Here is a 20309-nt window from a genome sequence, read left to right on the forward strand (position 1 = left end):
ATACTGGCCTGGCATTACTGCCAACCAACCCTGTACCAGCCTTGTATCCTTTCATGCCAACCTTGTACCAGTCTGGTATCATTGCACATCAACTCTGTACTAGCCTGGCATTACCACCAACCAACCCTGTACCAACCAGGTATCGCTCTACTCAAACCCTGTACCAGTCTGGTATCGCTCTACTCAAACCCTGTACCAGTCTGGTATCGCTCTACTTAAACCCTGTACTAGCCTGGTATCGCTCTACTTAAACCCTGTACTAGCCTGGTATCGCTCTACTCAAACCCTGTACCAGCCTGGTGTTAACAGTCAAACTCCTCGGGTTCACAACAACACGTTTCGAGTAAGCAGGAGACTTCATAGTGGAGTGTAGGGAACAGACTTTATTGATACACAGTAAAGATGATCAGTCTTAACTGCATTCCGAGAGTGACTTTTTCCTGGATTCTTTATCTTTCGAGCACACTCTGACAAACTGTTGAAAACCATGATCCTTTATATACCATATTTTGACTACATCAAAGGAAAATGTCATAGATAACACTGTATGACGTATCTATTCCTAAATCTTTTGAAACCAGACTGTAAACAGTTGTAGTTTGTTTACCTCAGAACTACTTCCCTGAAACAAGAATTCCCGTAACCTACTGCCATCTTTAGTAAATGGACCTGTTTCCTGTTTTATTACCCTAAAACTAAAGTTACATTTTATTACTCACTTGTTTCCTTACACGAGCACTTTACATATCAGAAGACAAGATGTGCTTTCTCCTCACGACACTTCAAAGTCACCCTGTTTATATGGGAAAGCCTGTTGCTTAAAGATACAAAGAAGTTCAACTGATAACTCTTGATTCCCCGAGATGTTCAACACACATCTCGCCAGAGTGTCCAACACCTGGCATCACCGCTCTCCAATCCTGTACCAGCCTACAATCACCATTCTCCAACCCTGTACCAGCTTGCAATCACTACTCTCCGATCCTGTACCAGCTTGCAATCACCATTCTCCGATCCTGTACCAGCCTGCAATCACCATTCTCCGATCCTGTACCAGCCTGCAATCACCATTGTCCGATCCTGTATCAGCTTGCAATCACCATTCTCCGATCCTGTACCAGCTTGCAATCACTACTCTCCGATCCTGTACCAGCCTGCAATCACCATTCTCCGATCCTGTACCAGCTTGCAATCACCATTCTCCGATCCTGTACCAGCTTGCAATCACCATTCTCCGATCCTGTACCAGCCTGCAATCACCATTCTCCGATCCTGTACCAGCTTGCAATCACCATTCTCCGATCCTGTACCAGCTTGCAATCACCATTCTCCGATCCTGTACCAGCCTGCAATCACCATTCTCCGATCCTGTATCAGCTTGCAATCACTACTCTCCGATCCTGTACCAGCTTGCAACCACTACTCTCCGATCCTGTACCAGCTTGCAATCACTACTCTCCGATCCTGTACCAGCTTGCAATCACTACTCTCCGATCCTGTACCAGCTTGCAATCACTACTCCCCAACCCTGTACCAGCTTGCATTTCACTGCACTGTAACCCAGTATCAGCCTGCCATCACTACTCTCCAACGCTGTACCAGCATGCCATCACTACACTTCAACCCTGTCCTATACCAGGCTTTAATATTGCACTCAAACTCCCTACTGGCAGTGCCCGGCAGTAGGTTACCTGCCAATGTTCTGAGCCCCTTGACTACAGTTGCCACCTGCCCTGTCCCTGTGTTGATAGTTGCACTGTGCGGCGCTGTGGAATGGATTTGACTAATCGTTGCTTTGCTCGGAAGGGTTACTACAAGCGGACCCCGGCCTATGTCCCGATACGGAAACGCGACCGGCTAGGCTGCTTCCCCGTGGCCATGGTCCACTCCACCATGCTCATCGACCTCCGCAAAGAGGCCTCCAAGCAACTGGCGTTTTACCCCCCGCACCCCGACTACATCTGGTCTTTCGACGACATCATCGTCTTCTCGTTTTCGTGCCGGCAAGCAGGTGAGCTGCAGGATACGGCCCGCTGTGAATAGACTGAGTGCACGGAGCTGTGGAGGGGCCTGACTGCGCGGAGGGCTGACTTTATGATCCAATTCTGAGGCTAGGCAAAAAGATGCGCTGCTGCAGCCATCTCTCCATCTGCTCAATTAAATCTGTATTGTGTTTGCTTCATGGGATCCTTTGCTTAAGAATTCATAGCAACACATTGTTATTAGGAACTAGTTGGTTTATTAGCAAAAGGTTTAACAATCACACGACACATTACCAGTTCATCCACCAGGCTCACAACTGCATACCTCATCGTGGATCCCCCGAACCCAACTGGCTGGGGTTTTATTGAGTCTTGTGAACATCATGTGACTGGCTAAGCCACTCACAATGCAACAGTTCTGCAACTATTTTAAATATAATGTTAAATCAAGTGCCCCCTTTTGTAAGGGTCAACAGCTCTACAACTATTTTGGTGTAAAACAATAAATCAAGTGCCCCCTTATTAAAGGGGCACTAAAACGGACAAATTAACCAATAAAACTTTTTGAACAATAAACGGTCCTGTGAGCATTCTCACAAGTGCATACATTACAAAAGCCTTTAATCATCTTAAAATATTTAATTCTTGAGGGAGTACTGTATTCCCTTGAATAAAGGAGGTGACTGCAACCCCTGATTGGAACATAGGAACAGGAGTAGGCCATTCAGCCCCTTGAGCTTGCTCAGCCATTCAATGAGATCATGGCTGATCTGTGACCTAACTCCAGATCCCCGCCTTTGGTTCATATCTCTTAATACCTGTGGTTAACAGAAAGCTATCCATCTCCGATTTAAAATGAACAATAGATCTACATAAAATTACCCGTTTGTGTACGAGAGTACCAAACTTCTACCACCCCTTGGTGTGTAGAAATGTTTCCTAATTTCACTCCTGAAAGGCCTGGCTCTAATCTGCTCTCGACCAGACGTCCGAGGGTTAAACAGTAAAGAGCCACATTTGGGGAAGTTGTGTTGCTGTAGCCGAGTGTGCCACTGAGCTTGGTGTTTTAGGGTTACGCAGGAGCAGGAGTAGGCCATTCAGCCCCTCCAGCCTGTTCCGCCCTTCAATTAGATGTGCATCTTAACACCCATTTGCCTTTCTTTGCTCCATACCCAAAAGTTTTGAAATTTTCAATTGGTTCCCAGCCTCAACAGCTTTTTGGGGGAAAGAGTTCCAGATTCCCACTGCCCTTTGTGTGAAGAGGTATTTCCTGACCTCACCCCTGAACGGCCTCGCTCTGATTTTAAGGCTATGCCCCCTTATTCTGGACTCATAAGAACATAAGAAATAGGAGCAGGAGTCGGCCATTTGGCCCCTCGAGCCTGCTCCGCCATTCAATAAGATCATGGCTGATCTGATCTTGGCCTCAACTCCACTTCCCTGCCCGCTCCCCATAACCCTTTACTCCCTTATCGTTCAAAAATCTGTCTATCTCCGCCTTAAATACATTCAATGACCCAGCCTCCACAGCTCTCTGGGGCAGAGAATTCCACAGATTCACGACCCTCTGAGAGAAGAAATTCCTCCTCAACTTTGTTTTAAATGGGCGACCCCTTATTCTGAAACTATGCCCCTTAGTTCCTAGTTCTAGTCTCCCCCACGAGGGGACTCGGCCCACCAGAGGAAATAGTTTTTCTCCATCTACCCTATCAACTTTAATAAAGAAAGTAAAGACTTGAATTTATATAGCACCTTTCACGACCACCAGATGTCTCAAAGCGCTTCACAGCCAATGAAGTACTTTTGGAGTGTAGTCACTTGTAATGTGGGAAACGCGGCAGCCAATTTGCGCACAGCAAGCTCCCACAGACAGCGATGTGATAATGACCAGATAATCTCTTTTTGTTATGTTGATTGAGGGATAAATATTGGCCAGGACACCTGCTCTTTGAAATAGTGCCGCGGGATCTTTTCCATCCACCTGAGAGAGTAGACAGGTCTTCGGTTTAACGTCTCATCTGAAAGACAGCACCTCCGACAGTGCAGCGCTCCCTCAGCACTGCACTGGAGAGACAGCCTAGATTTACGTGCTCAAGTCCCTGGAGTGGGACATGAGCCCACAACCTTCCGGCTCAAGAGGCGAGTGTGCTGCCCACTGAGCCACAGCTGGCGCATCGTAAACACCTCAATTAGATCAGCCCTTAATCTTCTACATTCAAGGGAATAATGCTGATGTTTTGCTTCTGTTTCAGGGGTCCAGATGTATATCTGTAATAAAGAACACTTTGGATTTCTGCAGGTGCCGCTGAAGTCCACCAGCACCATGCAAGACGAGGTGGACAGCTTCATTCACGTCCATTTGGAGGTCATGGGTGAGTGACACAAAGCGCCTTCCCCGAGCAGCACACGTCGGCTGTTGGTGATTGTAGGGACTCAATGTCCTCGGCCACGCTGACCGACTTGCACATTCCCAGCAACCGCTCCAAATCAGGGTCCAATAGCCATAGGTTTTATTCATTGATTATCATACGTTAGTTTCTCCCTGCAAGCTTCTGTTTAACGCTTATCCTGTGTTGGCCTCTATTGCAAGGGGGGATAGAGTATAAAAGCAGAGAAGTCCTGCTACAACTGTACAGGGTAGTGGTGAAGCCACAGCTAGAGTACTGCGTACAGTTTTGGTCTCCGTATTTAAGGAAGGATATACTTGCATTGGAGGCTGTTCAGAGAAGGTTCACTAAGTTGATTCCAGAGATGAGGGGGTTGACTTATGAGGAAAAGTTGGGTCTATACATAGAAACAGAAAATAGGTGCAGGAGTAGGCCATTCGGCCCTTCAAGCCTGCACCACCATTCCTGCCTTCGGTACCCCATTCCTGCCTTCTCGCCATACCCCTTGATCCCTTTAGCCGTAAGGGCCACATCTAACTCCTTTTTGAATATATCCAATGAACTGGCATCAACAACTTTCTGTGGTAGAGAATTCCACAGGTTCACCACTCTCTGGGTGAAGAAGTTTCTCCTCATCTCGGTCCTAAATGGCTTACCCCTTATCCTTAGACTGTGACCCCTGGTTCTGGACTTCCCCAACATCGGGAACATTCTTCCTGCATCTAACCTGTCCAATTCCATCAGAATTTTATAAGTTTCTATGAGATCCCCTCTCATTCTTCTAAATTCCAGTGAGTATAAGCCTAGTTGATCCAGTCTTTCCTCATATGTCAGTCCTGCCATCCCAGGAATCAGTCTGGTGAACCTTCGCTGCACTCCCTCAATAGCAAACATGTCCTTCCTCAGATTAGGAGACCAAAACTGCACACAATGGGCCCAAGTTTCGAGCCGCGCCTAGAACGGCGCAGTCCCGACCTGGACGCCCGTTTTTCGCGCCACAAAGTGCGCCTAAAAAAAACCACAGTATTCTCCACCTCCCTGCAGGTCCTCTGGCCCTCGGCGCAGCGCAGCACGAGCTGTAGGGGTCGGAGCCAGGTCTCTGCGCTCAAAACAGTGCCGGGACCTCTGCACATGCAGTGGGCGCGCAAGTGCAGTAGCTCCAATCGCCCGAAACTGTGTGGGAGGGGCCCGAAGCACGCAGCCCCTAGCCCTGGCCAAATAGCCTCACTGGGGCTGCGTGAATAAGGCTCCTCCCACGGCCAGCTCCTGCTTCCTCCCGACCCGACTCGACTCCCGCTTCCCGCCTCCGGACCGGACCCGACACCCACTCCCCTCCCCCGACCCCGGACCGGACCCGACCTGGCCTCCCACCCCCCGACCTGACCTCTCTCCCTCCCCCCGACCTGACCTCTCTCCCTCCCCCCGACCCGAACCGAACCGACCTCCCTCCCACCACCCCCCCCGACCCGACCCAACGCCACCTACCTGTAAATCTGGTGCTGGGGACGGGCCCTGCCCGAAGTCTCGGGCCCGGCCCGTTCAGCCTCCCTCCCCCTTCTCCTTCCCCCCCACTCCCCCCAATCTCCTTCCCCCCACCCCCCCAATCTCCTTCACCCCCCCCACAATCTCCTTCACCCCCCAAAATCTCTTCCCCCCCCCAATCTCCTTCCCCTCCCCCAATCTCCTTCCCCCTCCCCCCAATCTCCTTCCCCCTCCCCCCAATCTCCTTCCCCCTCCCCCCAATCTCCTTCCCCCTCCCCCCCAATCTCCTTCCCCCTCCCCCCCAATCTCCTTCCCCCTCCCCCCCAATCTCCTTCCCCCTCCCCCCCAATCTCCTTCCCCCTCCCCCCCAATCTCCTTCCCCCTCCCCCCCAATCTCCTTCCCCCTCCCCCCCCATCTCCTTCCCCCTCCCCCCCAATCTCCTTCCCCCTCCCCCCCAATCTCCTTCCCCCTCCCCCCCCAATCTCCTTCCCCCTCCCCCCCAATCTCCTTCCCCCTCCCCCCCAATCTCCTTCCCCCTCCCCCCCAATCTCCTTCCCCCTCCCCCCAATCTCCTTCCCCCTCCCCCCCAATCTCCTTCCCCCTCCCCCCAATCTCCTTCCCCCTCCCCCCCCAATCTCCTTCCCCCTCCCCCCCAATCTCCTTCCCCCTCCCCCCCCAATCTCCTTCCCCCCACCCCCCAATCTCCTTCACCCCCCCACAATCTCCTTCAGCCCCCCAAATCTCTTCCCTCCCCCCAATCTCCTTCTCCCTCCCCCCAATCTCCTTCCCCCTCCCCAATCTCCTTCCCCCTCCCCTCCAATCTCCTTCCCCCTCCCCTCCAATCTCCTTCCCCCTCCCTCCAATCTCCTTCCCCCTCCCCTCCAATCTCCTTCCCCCTCCCCCCCAATCTCCTCCCCCCTCCCCCCAATCTCCTCCCCCCTCCCCCCCAATCTCCTACCCCCTCCCCCCCAAATCTCCTACCCCCTCCCCCCCTCAATCTCCTTCCCCCTCCTCCCCAATCTCCTTCCCCCTCCCCCCCAATCTCCTTCCCCCTCCCCCCCAATCTCCTTCCCCCTCCCCTCCAATCTCCTTCTCCCCCTCCAATCTCCTTCTCCCCTTCCAATCTCCTTCTCCCCCTCCAATCTCCTTCTCCCCCTCCAATCTCCTTCTCCCCCTCCAATCTCCTTCTCCCCCTCCAATCTCCTTCTCCCCCCCCAATCTCCTTCTCCCCCCCCAATCTCCTTCTCCCCCCCCCATCTCCTTCTCCCCCCCCCATCTCCTTCTCCCCCCCCCATCTCCTTCTCCCCCCCCCATCTCCTTCTCCCCCCCCAATCTCCTTCTCCCCCCCCAATCTCCTTCTCCCCCCCAATCTCCTTCTCCCCCCCAATCTCCTTCTCCCCCCCCAATCTTCTCCCCCCCCCCAATCTCCTTCTCCCCCCCCCCAATCTCCTTCTCCCCCCCCAATCTCCTTCTCCCCCCCCAATCTCCTTCTCCCCCCCCAATCTCCTTCTCCCCCCCAATCTCCTTCTCCCCCCCCCCAATCTCCTTCTCCCCCCCCAATCTCCTTCTCCCCCCCCCATCTCCTTTCCCTCCCATCTCCTTTCTCCCCCTTCTCCCCTTTATCCCCTTCTTCCCCCTCCCCCCTTCTCCCTTCTCCCCCTCCCCCCTTCTCCCCCTCTCCCCCCATCCCTCTCCCCTTCTCCCCCATCCCTCCCCTCTTCTCCCCCATCCCTCCCCCCTTCTCCCCATCCCTCCCCCCTCCCTCCCCCCTTCTCCCCCATCCCTCCCCCCTTCTCCCCATCCCTCCCCCCTTCTCCCCCATCCCTCCCCCCTTCTCCCCATCCCTCCCCCCTTCTCCCCCATCCCTCCCCCTTCTCCCCCATCCCTCCCCCCTTCTCCCCCATCCCTCCCCCCTTCTCCCCATCCCTCCCCCCTTCTCCCCCATCCCTCCCCCCATCCCTCCCCCCTTCTCCCCCATCCCTCCCCCCTTCTCCCCCCTTCTCCCCCATCCCTCCCCCCTTCTCCCCCATCCCTCCCCCCTTCTCCCCCATCCCTCCCCCCTTCTCCCCCATCCCTCCCCCCTTCTCCCCCATCCCTCCCCCCTTCTCCCCCATCCCTCCCCCCTTCTCCCCCATCCCTCCCCCCTTCTCCCCCATCCCTCCCCCCTTCTCCCCCATCCCTCCCCCCTTCTCCCCCATCCCTCCCCCCTTCTCCCCCATCCCTCCCCCCTTCTCCCCCATCCCTCCCCCCTTCTCCCCCATCCCTCCCCCCTTCTCCCCCATCCCTCCCCCCTTCTCCCCCATCCCTCCCCCCTTCTCCCCCATCCCTCCCTCTGCTCCCCCCTCTCTCCCTCTACCCCACTCCTCCCCCTCCCCTCACTGTCAGAAACACAGACACTGACAGACAGAGAATGAGAGACACACACAGACAGATAGAGAGATAGAGACACTGACAGAGACACACTGAGGGGGGCATCCCAGCACGCTGTTGGAGGGCTCCCGGTGCTGCAGTCGGTAAGTAGAAAATGTTTTATTTATTGATTTTTTTTTTTTAATTTTCTTATTAATTTTTTTTATTGATTTATTAGTTGATTTATTGATGTATTTATCATTTATTATTGATGCTGGCTCTTTATTTGTAAAACTGAAGTGTTTAATGTTTGTAAACTTCCCTTTAAACCCCTCCCCACCATTCCCTACGCCTGATTTGTAACCTACGCCTGATTTTCTAAAGTGTAGACAAGGTTTTTTCGAGCGTACAAAAATCTTCACTTACTCCATTCTAAGTTAGTTTGGAGTAAGTTTTCACTGACGAAACTTTGAAAACAGGCGTAAGTGGCCGGACACGCCCCCTTTTGGAAAAAAAAATTCTGTTCCAAAGTGAAACTGTTCTAACTGACTAGAACTGGAGCAAACTAAATGACGAGAATTCCGATTTCTAAGATACTCCGTTCTACACCAGTTGCTCCTAAAAATCAGGAGCAAATCATGTGGAAACTTGGGGCCAATATTCCAGGTGAGGTCTCGCCAAGGCCCTTTACAACTGCAGTAAGACCTCCCTGCTCCTATACTCAAATCCTCTCGCTATGAAGTCCAACATACCATTTGCCGCCTTCACCGCCTGTTGTACCTGCATGCCAAACTTCAATGACTGATGTACCATAACACCCAGGTCTCATTGCACCTCCCCTTTTACTAATCTGTCACCATTCAGATAATAATCTGCCTTCCTGTTTTTGCCACCAAAGTGGATAACCTCACATTTATCCACATTATACTGCATCTGCCATGCATTTGCCCACTCATCTAACCTGTCCAAGTCACCCTGCAGCCTCTTGGCATCCTCCTCACAGCTCACACCGCCACCCAGCTTAGTGTCATCTGCAAACTTGGAGATATTACACTCAATTCCTTCGTCTAAATCATTAATGTCTATTGTAAATGGCTGGGGTCCCAGCACTGAGCCCTGCGGTACCCCACTAGTCACTGCCTGCCACTGTGGGAGAATGCAGCATTCCTTCCCATTCCTGCTCCCACCCTCACTGCCTTCTCCTCACCGTCAACCCCTCCAATTGAACCTTGACCCCATTTCCTATGTCTTCTTCCCTGGAATGTGACTCCACAAACTCAAATTTCCCTGTGGTTCAACGCACTTTCTCCATGGCTTTCCCGAACACCCTCCATGTTTGGCTCGTCTCTCCTGGGAATTGGAAACCCTTCGCCTCAGAGAAGAGTTGATGCACGTCCACTCTCTCCTTAGAACCGTGTCAGGAAGGATATACTTTGCATTGGAGGCTGTTCAGAGAAGGTTTACTCGGTTGATTCCTGGGATGAAGGGGTTGCCTTATGAAGAAAGGTTGAGCAGATTGGGCCTGTACTCATTGGAGTTCAGAAGAATGAGAGGTGTTCTTATTGAAACGTGTAAGATTCTGAGGGGGCTCGACAAGGTGGATGCAGAGAGAGTATTTCCACTCGTAGGGGAAACTAAAACTAGGGGGCATAGTCTTCGAATAAGGGGCCGCCCATTTAAAACTGAGATGAGGAGGAATTTCTTCTCTCTGAGGGTTGTAAATCTGTGGAATTCTCTGCCCCAGAGAGCTGTGGAGGCTGGGTCATTGAATATATTTAAGGCGGAGATAGACAGGTTTTTGAGCGCTAACGGAGTAAAGTGTTATGGGGAGTGGGCAGGGAAGTGGAGCTGAGTCCATGATCAGATCAGCCATGATCTTATTGAATGGCGGAGCAGGCTCGAGGGGCCGAATGGCTGACTCCTGCTCCTATTTCTTGTGTTCTTATATCCTAGCTTGGGCCTTGTCTGACGACTTAATAGGTTCCAGAATCTAGTGTCGGCATCTTTAAGACAATTAGCAGATTTCATGGCCTCTATCTTATCTTGTATTGATACATCAATCGTAGTAAACACGCAAGTCCTCCGCACCTACGTAATCTGCTGGATGGAACCTTATGTCATAAGTTCAAGGTTCTCACTTGCACGAGGCTGCTCTCACCTTTTCTCCCCCTTCTATGACACGCTTGCTTTCACGTCAGGAGAAGTTATATAATCGCAGCACCATGTGCTATTCTCTCTGTGGAAAACTGTCGAATCCAGCCATGCCCCCTAACTCTGCAAGCTTTCTCCATTAAAGAAAGACTTGCATTTATATAGCGCCTTTCATGACAACCGGACGTCTCAAAGCACTTTACAGCCAATGAAGTACTTTTGGAGTGTAGTCACTGTTGTAATGTAGGAAACACAGCAGTTTGCGCACAGCAAGCTCCCACATAGCAATGTGATAAGGACCAGATAAACTGTTTTTGTGATGAATATTGGCCAGGACACCGGGGATAACTCCCCTGCTGTTCTTCGAAATAGTGCCGTGGGATCTTTTACATCCACTTGAGAGAGCAGACGGGGCCTCGGTTTAAAGTCTCCTCCGAAAGATGGCACCTCCGACAGTGCAGCGCTCCCTCAGCACCGCACTGGGAGTGTCAGCCTAGATTTATTGCTCAAGTCCCTGGAGTGGGACTTGAACCCACAACCTTCTGACTCCAAGGCGAGAGTGCTACCCACTGAGCCACTGGTGTGTGCTTATGCTTCAGTATTCTCTTTCAAAGAGCCGCATAAGCATGTCGGGCTGAATGGCCTCCTTCTCTGTGATTCGGTGAATAGATAGCTGTATCGGAGCTGTTTGTGTGACTGATATCCTGTGGTGAATACTCCATATTGTGACGCTCTGTTTATATTCCAGTGAACCACCCTCCCATGGAACCTTCCAAGTACGTGTCTGTGCCACCAAAGCACCCGGATAAGATGGGCTTTGATGAGGTAAGATCTTATTTTAACTTGCTCTTGGGATGTGGGTGTTCCTGGTTGCCCTGAGAAGGTTGTGATGGTCGTTCTCCTTACCAACATAAGGAGCAGGAGTCAGCCATTCGGCCCCTCGAGCCTGCTCCGCCATTCAATGAGATCCTGGCTGATCTTCGACCTCAACTCCACTTTCCTGCCCGATCCCCAGACCCCATTAATTCCTTGCACCGTGTGGTGAAGGTGCTCCCACAGTGCTGCTAGGTGGGAAGCTCCAGGGGTTTGGCCCAGCGACGATGAAGGAACGGCGATATACAAGGACGGTGGAGAACTCTGAGCTGGTGTCCCCACGACATTGCTGTTCCAGTCCTTTTCGGTGGTCGATGTTTGAGGGCAGCGTCCAATTGGAAAGCTTTTGAGGGATTGTCCACTTGCAATTCCGGGCCTATGCTTCTTCAGCCGAGCATTCCACTTTCTGCTTTGGAGACTGACTTAATGAACAGCCTCCCAGCTGACCAGTGCCGTTGAGGTGACTTGTGCATCCCGTCTTACACCTCCCCTTTTAAGAGTTCTTTGACCATTCAATTCAAAACGTTTCTTGCCTTTTATCTGCTAGATTTTTCTGATTAACCTGAAGCGTCGGCCGGACCGGAGGGTGCGGATGCTCCGTACTCTGTACGAGCAGGAGATTGCGTGTGAAGTCATGGACGCGGTCGATGGAAGGTAGCCATTTTATAAGCAATAGCTGACACAATGCAACTTGCGTCCGATGAGGTTACACCCGTACGCTGCTTATGTTAAACTTATATCGAACCTTGGTTCGACCATACTTGGAGCACTGTGCACAGTTCTGGTCTCCATATTACAAAAGGGATATCAAGGCACTAGAGAAGGGGCAAGAAAGGTTGACAAGGATGATACCAGAACTGAGAGGGTACAACTGTCGGGAATGACTGAACTGGCTGGGGCACTTTTCGGTATAAAGGAAAAGAATGAGAGGTGAGCTGATAGAGATTTTTAAGGTTATGAAAAGGTTTGATGTTGAGAAATGTTTCCAAAACTAAGGTCACAAATATAAGACAGTCACTAATAATTCTGAGGAATTCGGGAGGAACTGCTTTACTCAGAGGATGTGTTTAGAATGTGGAACTCGCTACAACATAGAGTATTTGAGGCCAATAGCAGAGGTGCAGTTAACCGTGCTGTGTTCTGGAGGTGCAAGAAGGAGATCTTAACAGCAGGGTTTTAAGGCTGTTGTCGGGCCTAAGCAGGATGTAGGCTACGTTGCCAGATTTAGCCTGAGCAGACAAGCCAGGGAGGTTGATGGAATCGGATCCAGAGCCATGCAGATACTGCCAAGATTCTCAGTGTGAAGCTGTAGGAAAGTTTTTGGCCCTTGAGGGTGTTCAGTCAGTTTTTCATCCAGACCCCATGAGAATTTAGTTGGGAAACTCTGCACTGCACTGGAATAACAAAACCCAATTATATAAAGGATGTGATTGTGGTTTTGCTGCAAGGGCCACACTGATGAATTCCAGTCGACGCACGAGCTGTCGGATGTCTGCTCCAGTTCATTTCCGTCGTTCTGGTTGGCGATACCATTAATATTGCCCTCTTAGTGTCTCTGTTTCACATTGGCTGGGTGTCGGGTACTCTCTCCCCACCCCGCATACATTGGCAAATCAGGCGACACATCTCTTGGGCTGTTGACCCACATTCGGTCACGGCTTGGCGGTCAAGATGTTGACTGCATTTATTGCGTTGAGCTTGTTGCCAGCAAAATCCTATTAATCTAACACGGCAAGCGAGCCCCAGGTGGGCAGAGGAAACGTTTCAAGGACACCCTCAAAGCCTCCCTGATAAAGTGCAACATCCCCACCGACACCTGGGAGTCCCTGGCCCAAGACCTCCCTAAGTGGAGGAAGTGCATCCGAGAGGGCGCTGAGCACCTCGAGTCTCGTCGCCGAGAACATGCATAAAACAAGCGCAGGTATGAAGGAGCGTACAGCAAACCAGTCCCACCCACCCTTCCTTCAACCACTGTCTGTCCCACCTGTGACAGAGACTGTAATCCCCGTATTGGATGTTCAGTCACCTGAGAACTCACTTTTGGAGTGGAAGCAAGTCTTCCTCGATTTCGAGGGACTGCCTATGATGATGATGATAAATGGTTCAAAAAAAATACAGAATGGACTTCATATTCCAACAGTCAACAGGCACTCTATGGGGTGATTCCTAGGTAGGGAATCACTGCCTGTGCATTACATTCTCGACTGTACACGGGCTATTATTTCCTAATAATCAGTTGCAGCTTATCAATCTGCCTTACTGAGCTTTTCAAACTCTACTGTATGGGGACCCGTTGGTGCAACCATGGGGGCTGTGGGAAGGGAGTGGTGGAGAGACGAGAGGGAATGGGAGGCACTCAAGCTGGGTAAGTGGGGTTCATTTATGAGACTGGGAGAGGCTTGTCAGAATGTAATCTTTCTGTATTTCTGAAAAGTATTCTGTTGCAAAATAATTAGGAGCAGGAGTAGGCCATTCGGCCCCTCGAGCCTGCTCCGCCATTCAATAAGATCACGGCTGATCTTCTACCTCAACACTTTTGTGCACTATCCCCATATCCTTCGATTCCCTTATTGACCTCTGTCTTGAATATACTCAATGACTGAGCCTCCACAGCCCTCTGGGGTAGAGAATTGCAAAGATTCACCACCCTCTGAGTGAAGAAATTCCTCCTCATCTCAGTATTAAATGGCCGACCCCTTATTCTGAGACTGTGACCCCTGATTCAGCCAAGAGAAACATCCTCACTGTATCTACCCTATCGAGCCCTGTAAGAATGTTATACATTTCAATGAGATCACCTCTCGTTCTTTTAAAGTCTAGAGAATATAGGCCTAGTCTACTCAATCTTTCCTCATGGACAATGCTCCGTCCCAGGAATCAGTCTGGTGAGCCTTCATTGCACTCCCTCTATGGCAAGTATATCCTTCCTTTGGTAAGAAGACCTTGGAGCGGATTTTCGGCTCCTCTGGGCTCCGTTTTGCACCCCGGAGCAGCGGCAATGGCGGGGGTGAGGTGTTCTGGGCGGGCGGTCAGCCTCCAGCGCCCCGCGGCGATCCTCGGGTCCAGTTTAGCGGCGGCACAGAGCAGCACCGCCCGGTGAGCAACGCCCGCGGTTGCGACACCGGCACGAGTTTTGACTCCCGCCCGACCCGTCCGCCCCGCAGCGCGCCCCGCAGTGACCGCCTGGGAAATCAGGGCGGTCCCACCATCCTGACTGCAGAGAGCTGAGCCATGGACTCCTGAGGTAAGTGCGATTGTTTCGTCTTTGAATTTTTTTTGCGATTTGTGTTGTGGTGGCGTGGGCAAGGTATTGTGAATGTTCCCAGCCCGGCTCTTTAGCTTTAGCGCCCTAAGAGAGGTGTACAACGCCTCCCTTAGCGCTGCGCCCCCTGACTCGGGGCCCAGATGCCCAATTTTGATGACTGAGCTGCAAACTGTCCCAAAATCATCAAAGCTAAAAATCTAGCCCCAAAACGGTACTCAGTGCTCCAGGTGTGGTCTCACATATGTAGCTGCAGTAAGACTTCCTTACTCTTGTACACCAATCCTTTTGTAATAAAGGCCATTTGCTTTCCTACTTGCTTGCTGCACCTGTATGTTATGTGCTGCCTGTTCTCCACCAGTCTCCTGAAAGGGGCTAATACTTTTCCCCATGAACCGTCCCTACAGAGCATTCAACAGTAGCCAGATTAAGGCGCTTGGTATCACCATGTTGGCGGATTACCAGGACCCATACTCGGGCCGGCCCTTGACCAAGGGGGAGCTGGGCTGTTTCCTCAGTCACTACAACGTCTGGAAGGAGGTAAGGAGTGTTGGGCAAGGGCCTGTGGGATTTGGTTCACTGAACTGTGTTGGCCTGTGTAAAATACAGTGATCGGGGGGAGCGTCACACTAAGGCATAATCCCAGGTAGTGTACCACACGCCATTTGTTGTGATAGAGCGAGTGTTGAAGCATCGACATTGTCGACTATTGACGTTCCAGGGCTGAGAATTATTGGTAAGATATTGACTGAAGTTGTTTGGTCAATATCTCAACACTATAAAATGGCAACTCCTTTTAATATATAGACATAAGCGGGGGGAAATTCGTCGGGTCTGTGTTGCGGCGTTTACCCGGGCGAGACGGGTAAATTTTGCGCCGATAAATGGTTTGCGTCTTCAGCACAAATTTCACCAGCTCGGCCCCGAGTGTGGGGCGGAGCGCTAAGGGAGGCGTTCCATAACGCCCTCGGAGCGCTAGGCCGGCTGAGCAAGTGAAAATCCCGAGCTAAACAGCCGGCCTCGGTGCGCCCTGGCTTCTGTGTGGGCGGGGGGGGTGGGGGGGGAATCTGGAAAAAAACATCATAAACATTCCCAATACATTACTGACACCACATCCACATTATTGGCAAAAATAAAAAACGATCACGCTTACCTCGGGTCCACAATCCTTCCCTCACTGAGGCCGTTACAGCTCGGACCGCCCGCTTTCCCAGGTGGGCCCACTAGGGGGCACTGCGGTGCGCGATGGAGCGGGCACGAAACAAATTTCGAGCCAGTGTCGCAACCTGGCTCGCCTCTCCCGGGCGGTACTGCTCCGCGCCCCCGAGAACCCGGCACCGAATGTCCCAGCGGGGCCCGGAAATGCGTACCGTTGCCATTGGCGCCCCTCCGGGACGAAAACACAGTTTTCTGGAGTTGATTTTCCGCGGGGGGGGTTCTCGCAATCCTCTTTTGCACTTGAGCGGGAGACCAACATAAACCCCCGGGGAAATTTTATAAATGGGAGAACCTTTGATAAACCACCGGTTAGGCCTCAGCCTGGGTATTCCGTGCAATTCTGGGCACCGCACTTTAGGAAGGATGTCGAGGCCTTGGAGGGAGAGCAGAGGAGCTTCACCACAATGGGTCCAGGGATGCGGGACTTCAGTTACACGGAGAGACTGGAGAAGCTGGGGTTGTTCTCCTCAGAGGTGTTCAAAATTATGAAGGGGTTTTGATAGCGTCACTCGGGAGAAACTATTTCCACTGGCAGGAGGGACGGTAACCAGAGGACACAGATGTAAAGTCATTGGCAAAAGAATCAAATGGGACATGAGGAGACATTTTCTTTAAACAGCGAGTTGTTGCAATCTGGAACCCGCTGCCTGAAAGGGCGGTGGAAGCAGATTCAATAGTAACTTTTAAAGGGAACTGGATAAATGCTTAAAGAGGAAAAACTTGCAGGGCTTATGGGGAAAGAGCAGGGGAGTGAGACTTGTTGTATTCCTAACACAGATGAGGCTGCACACAGGGAGGTTAAAGTAACAGTGACCTCAGTCTTTATTAAGACACTCCAGAGTAAGGAACGGGCCTTAGGGGCCGGCTTATATACAGTGCTCCCAAGTGATGCTGGGATCCCTTGGGACTTTAGGGGATGCGCTCCCTGGTGGCGGAACATGGGAGTGCATGCTTTACAGATACACAACATCACTCCCCCCCCCCCTCCCCCAAAGTCAAAGTGGAAACTATTTACAAGGTGAGGCGGTCGGGAGCCTTTCTTTCCCTGGTGGACCGCCCCGGTACAAATGTCTGCTCTGGTGTGTTGGCTGTGCCCTCCCTGGGCTGGCGTGTTGTTGGCCCTGCAGGGCTGCTGGGTGAGCCTGGCCTTGCTGGGCTGTTGGGCGTGATGGGTTCGATTTCCTGGTCCAGCGTGGTGTCGTTGATCCTTTGGGTGTGTGTTGTGGGCTCGAAAAAGGTGGTGTCTGCTGTGGGTTGTTCAGGGCAGTCTGTGAACCGTAGCCTCGTTTGGTCCAGGTGCTTTCTACAAATTTGTCTATTGTCTAGTTTGACGACAAACACCCTATTCCCTTCTTTAGCTATCACCGTGCCCGCGATCCACTTGGGACCATGTCCATAGTTTAGCACATACACAGGGTCATTCAAATCAATTTCCCGTGACACAGTGGTGCGACCATCGTTTACATTTTGTTGCTGCCTGCTCTCTACCTGATCATGCAGGTTGGGGTGAACCAGCGAGAGTCTGGTTTTAAATGTCCTTTTCATGAGTAGCTCAGCCGGGGGCACCCCTGTGAGCGAGTGGGGTCTCGTGCGGTAGCTGAGCAGTACTCGGGACAGGCGGGTTTGGACTGAGCCTTCTGTGACTCGTTTAAGGCTCTGTTTGATGGTTTGTACTGCCCGCTCTGCCTGCCCATTAGAGGCTGGTTTAAACGGGGCCGAGGTGACATGTTTGATCCCATTGCGGGTCATGAATTCTTTAAATTCGGCACTGGTGAAACATGGCCCGTTGTCACTGACCAGTATGTCAGGCAGGCCGTGGGTGGCAAACAGGGCCCTCAGGCTTTCAATGGTGGCGATGGCGGTGCTTCCCGACATTATTTTACATTCAATCCATTTTGAAAAAACATCCACCACCACCAGGAACATTTTACCGAGAAACGGGCCCGCATAGTCGACATGGATCCTCGACCATGGTCTGGAGGGCCAGGACCTCAAACTTAGTGGTGCCTCTCTGGGCGCGTTGCTCAACTGAGCACATACGCTGCATTGCCGTACACAGGACTCTAAGTCAGAGTCGATACCGGGCCACCACACGTGGGATCTGGCTTTTGCTTTCATCATTACTATACCCGGGTGTGTGCTGTGGAGATCCGAGATGAACGTCTCCCTGCCCTTTTTGGGTAACACTACGCGGTTACCCCACAACAGGCAGTCTGCCTGAAAGGACAGCTCGACCTTTCGCCGTTTGAACGGCTTGATTAGCTCTTGCATTTCAACGGTGATGCTGGCCCAGCTCCCATGCAGTACACAGTTTTTTACTAGGGACAGCAGAGGATCTTAGCTGGTCCAAGTCCTAATCTGGCGGGCCGTGACAAGTGATTTATCATTTTCAAACGCTTCCATGACCATCAACAAGTCTGCGGGCTGCGCCACCATAAACAAGTTTGCAGGCTGCGCCATTTCCACCCCCATGGTGGGCAATGGTAGCCGACTGAGAGCATCCGCACAGTTCTCGGTGCCTGGCCTGTGGCGGATGGTATAGTTAGACGCTGATAGCGTGAGTGCCCATCTTTGTATGCGGGCTGAGGCATTAGTATTTCTCCCCTTGTTTTCAGCGAACAGGAATATGAGGAGCTTGTGATCGGTTTCCAGCTCAAATTTGTACTGATGCATTTTCTTCACACCGAACACACACGCTAATGCCTCTTTCTCAATCATGCTGTAAGCCCTCTTGGCCTTAGACAAGCTCCTGGAAGCATAAGCGACAGGTTGCAACTTCCCCGCAATGTTAGTTTGTTGTAATACACACCCGACTCCGTACGACGACGCATCACATGCTAGCATGAGTCTTTTACACGGGTTATACAATACAAGCAGCTTGTTGGAGCATAAAATGTTTCTGGCTTTCTCAAAAGCAATTACTTGGTTTTTTTTCCCCATTTCCAGTTCTCACCTTTACGCAATAACACATGTAGGGGCTCTAAAAGGGTGCTTAACCCCGGTAGGAAGTTACCAAAATAGTTGAGTCCCAGGAATGACCACAGCTCCGTGACGTTCTGTGGCCTGGGCGCGTTCCTGATAGCCTCTGTCTTGGCGTCTATGGGCCGAATGCCGTCCGCCGCGATCTTTCTCCCCAAAAACTCCCCTTCTGTTGCCATGAAGATGCATTTTGACCTCTTCAGCCGCAGCCCTACGCGATCCAGTCGCTGGAGGACCTCCTCCAGATTTTGTAGGTGCTTGGCGCCATCCTGACCCGTGACCAATATGTCGTCCTGAAAAACCACCGTGCGTGGTACCGACTTGAGTAGGCTCTCCATGTTTCCCTGGAAGATCGCTGCAGCCGACCGGATTCCAAACGGGCATCTGTTGTAGATGAACAGTCCCTTCGAAGACTCCTCCAGCTCCTGCGTCATGTAGGCCGAAGTCAGGTCGAGCTTGGTGTCCGTCTTGCCTCCTGCCAGCGTCGCAAATAGGTCGTCTGCCTTAGGTAGCAGGTATTGGTCCTGTAGCGAGAAATGATTAATAGTTACTTTATAATCGCCGCAAATCCTGACCGTGCCATCACTTTTGAGTACTGGAACAATCGGGCTTTCCCACTCGCTGAATTCCACTGGGGAGATGATGCCCTCGTGTTGCAGCCTGTCCAGCTCGATTTCCACGCTCTGCCTCATCATGTGAAGTACCACTTGTGCCTTGTGGTGCATGGGTCGTGCCTCTGGGACCAAGTGGATCCGCACCTTCGCCCCGGAAAAGTTTCCAATGCCTGGCTCAAAAAAGGAAGGAAATTTGTTAAGAACCTGGGTACATGAGGCCTCATCGACATGTGATAGCGCTCGGATGTCATCCCAGTTCCAGCGGATTTTGCTCAGCCAGCTCCTTCCAAGCAGTGTGGGGCCATCGCCTGGGACAATCCAGAGTGGCAGTTTGTGCACCGTGCCCTCATCGGTGACCTTGACCCTGGCGCTGCCCAAGACAGTGATAAGCTCTTTGGTGAACGTTCTCAGTTTCGTGTGGATGGGGCTCAGGGCTTGTGTGAATGCCTTGTTGCACCACAGTCTCTCAAACATCTTTTTACTCGTGATGGATTGGCTAGCGCCAGTGTCCAGTTCCATGGCTGCGGGTAAGCCATTCAGTTTTACGTTTAGCATTATAGGTGGACATTTTGTCGAAAATGTGTGCACCCCGTGTACTTCAGCATCTGCCTCCTCTCTCTGAGACTCGAAATTGCTTTGGTCCACCATGGACCGATCTTCCTCTGCCACGTCGTGGTTAGCAGGTTTTGCAGAGCTTGCAGCTCGTCTGCAAGTTCGTTGAAGGTGCCCCATTGTGCCACAGCTCTTGCAAACATACCCTTTGAAGCGGCATGAAAAGCCTGAATGGAAGCCTCCACAATGCCAACAAGGTGTGAATTGTCTCCACAGTCAAAAGTTTTCGTAGGATGGTCTCGTGACCAATGCCCAGCACACAAAAGTCTCTGAGCATTTGCTCCAGGTAGCCATCAAACTCACATTGTCCTGCAAGTCGCCTTAGCTCGGTGATGTAGCTCACCACTTCCTGACCTTCAGATCGCTGGCACGTGTAGAACCGATACCTCGCCATCAGCA

The 20309-nt window shown here is 51.7% G+C and overlaps 1 protein-coding gene across 1 annotated transcript in view; it reads left to right on the forward strand.

Moving 5' to 3' along the window:
- Nucleotides 1-20309, forward strand: part of colgalt1a (collagen beta(1-O)galactosyltransferase 1a) — an 83941-nt gene that overhangs the window by 43925 nt on the left and 19707 nt on the right. The window contains 5 exon segments of the mRNA XM_070867362.1: nt 1807-2011; nt 4235-4354; nt 11101-11177; nt 11773-11879; nt 14895-15027. Coding sequence (XP_070723463.1) covers nt 1807-2011; nt 4235-4354; nt 11101-11177; nt 11773-11879; nt 14895-15027 — 642 coding nt within the window.

The sequence above is a fragment of the Pristiophorus japonicus genome, chromosome 24, assembly GCF_044704955.1.
Source record: "Pristiophorus japonicus isolate sPriJap1 chromosome 24, sPriJap1.hap1, whole genome shotgun sequence".
NCBI lineage: Eukaryota > Metazoa > Chordata > Chondrichthyes > Pristiophoridae > Pristiophorus > Pristiophorus japonicus.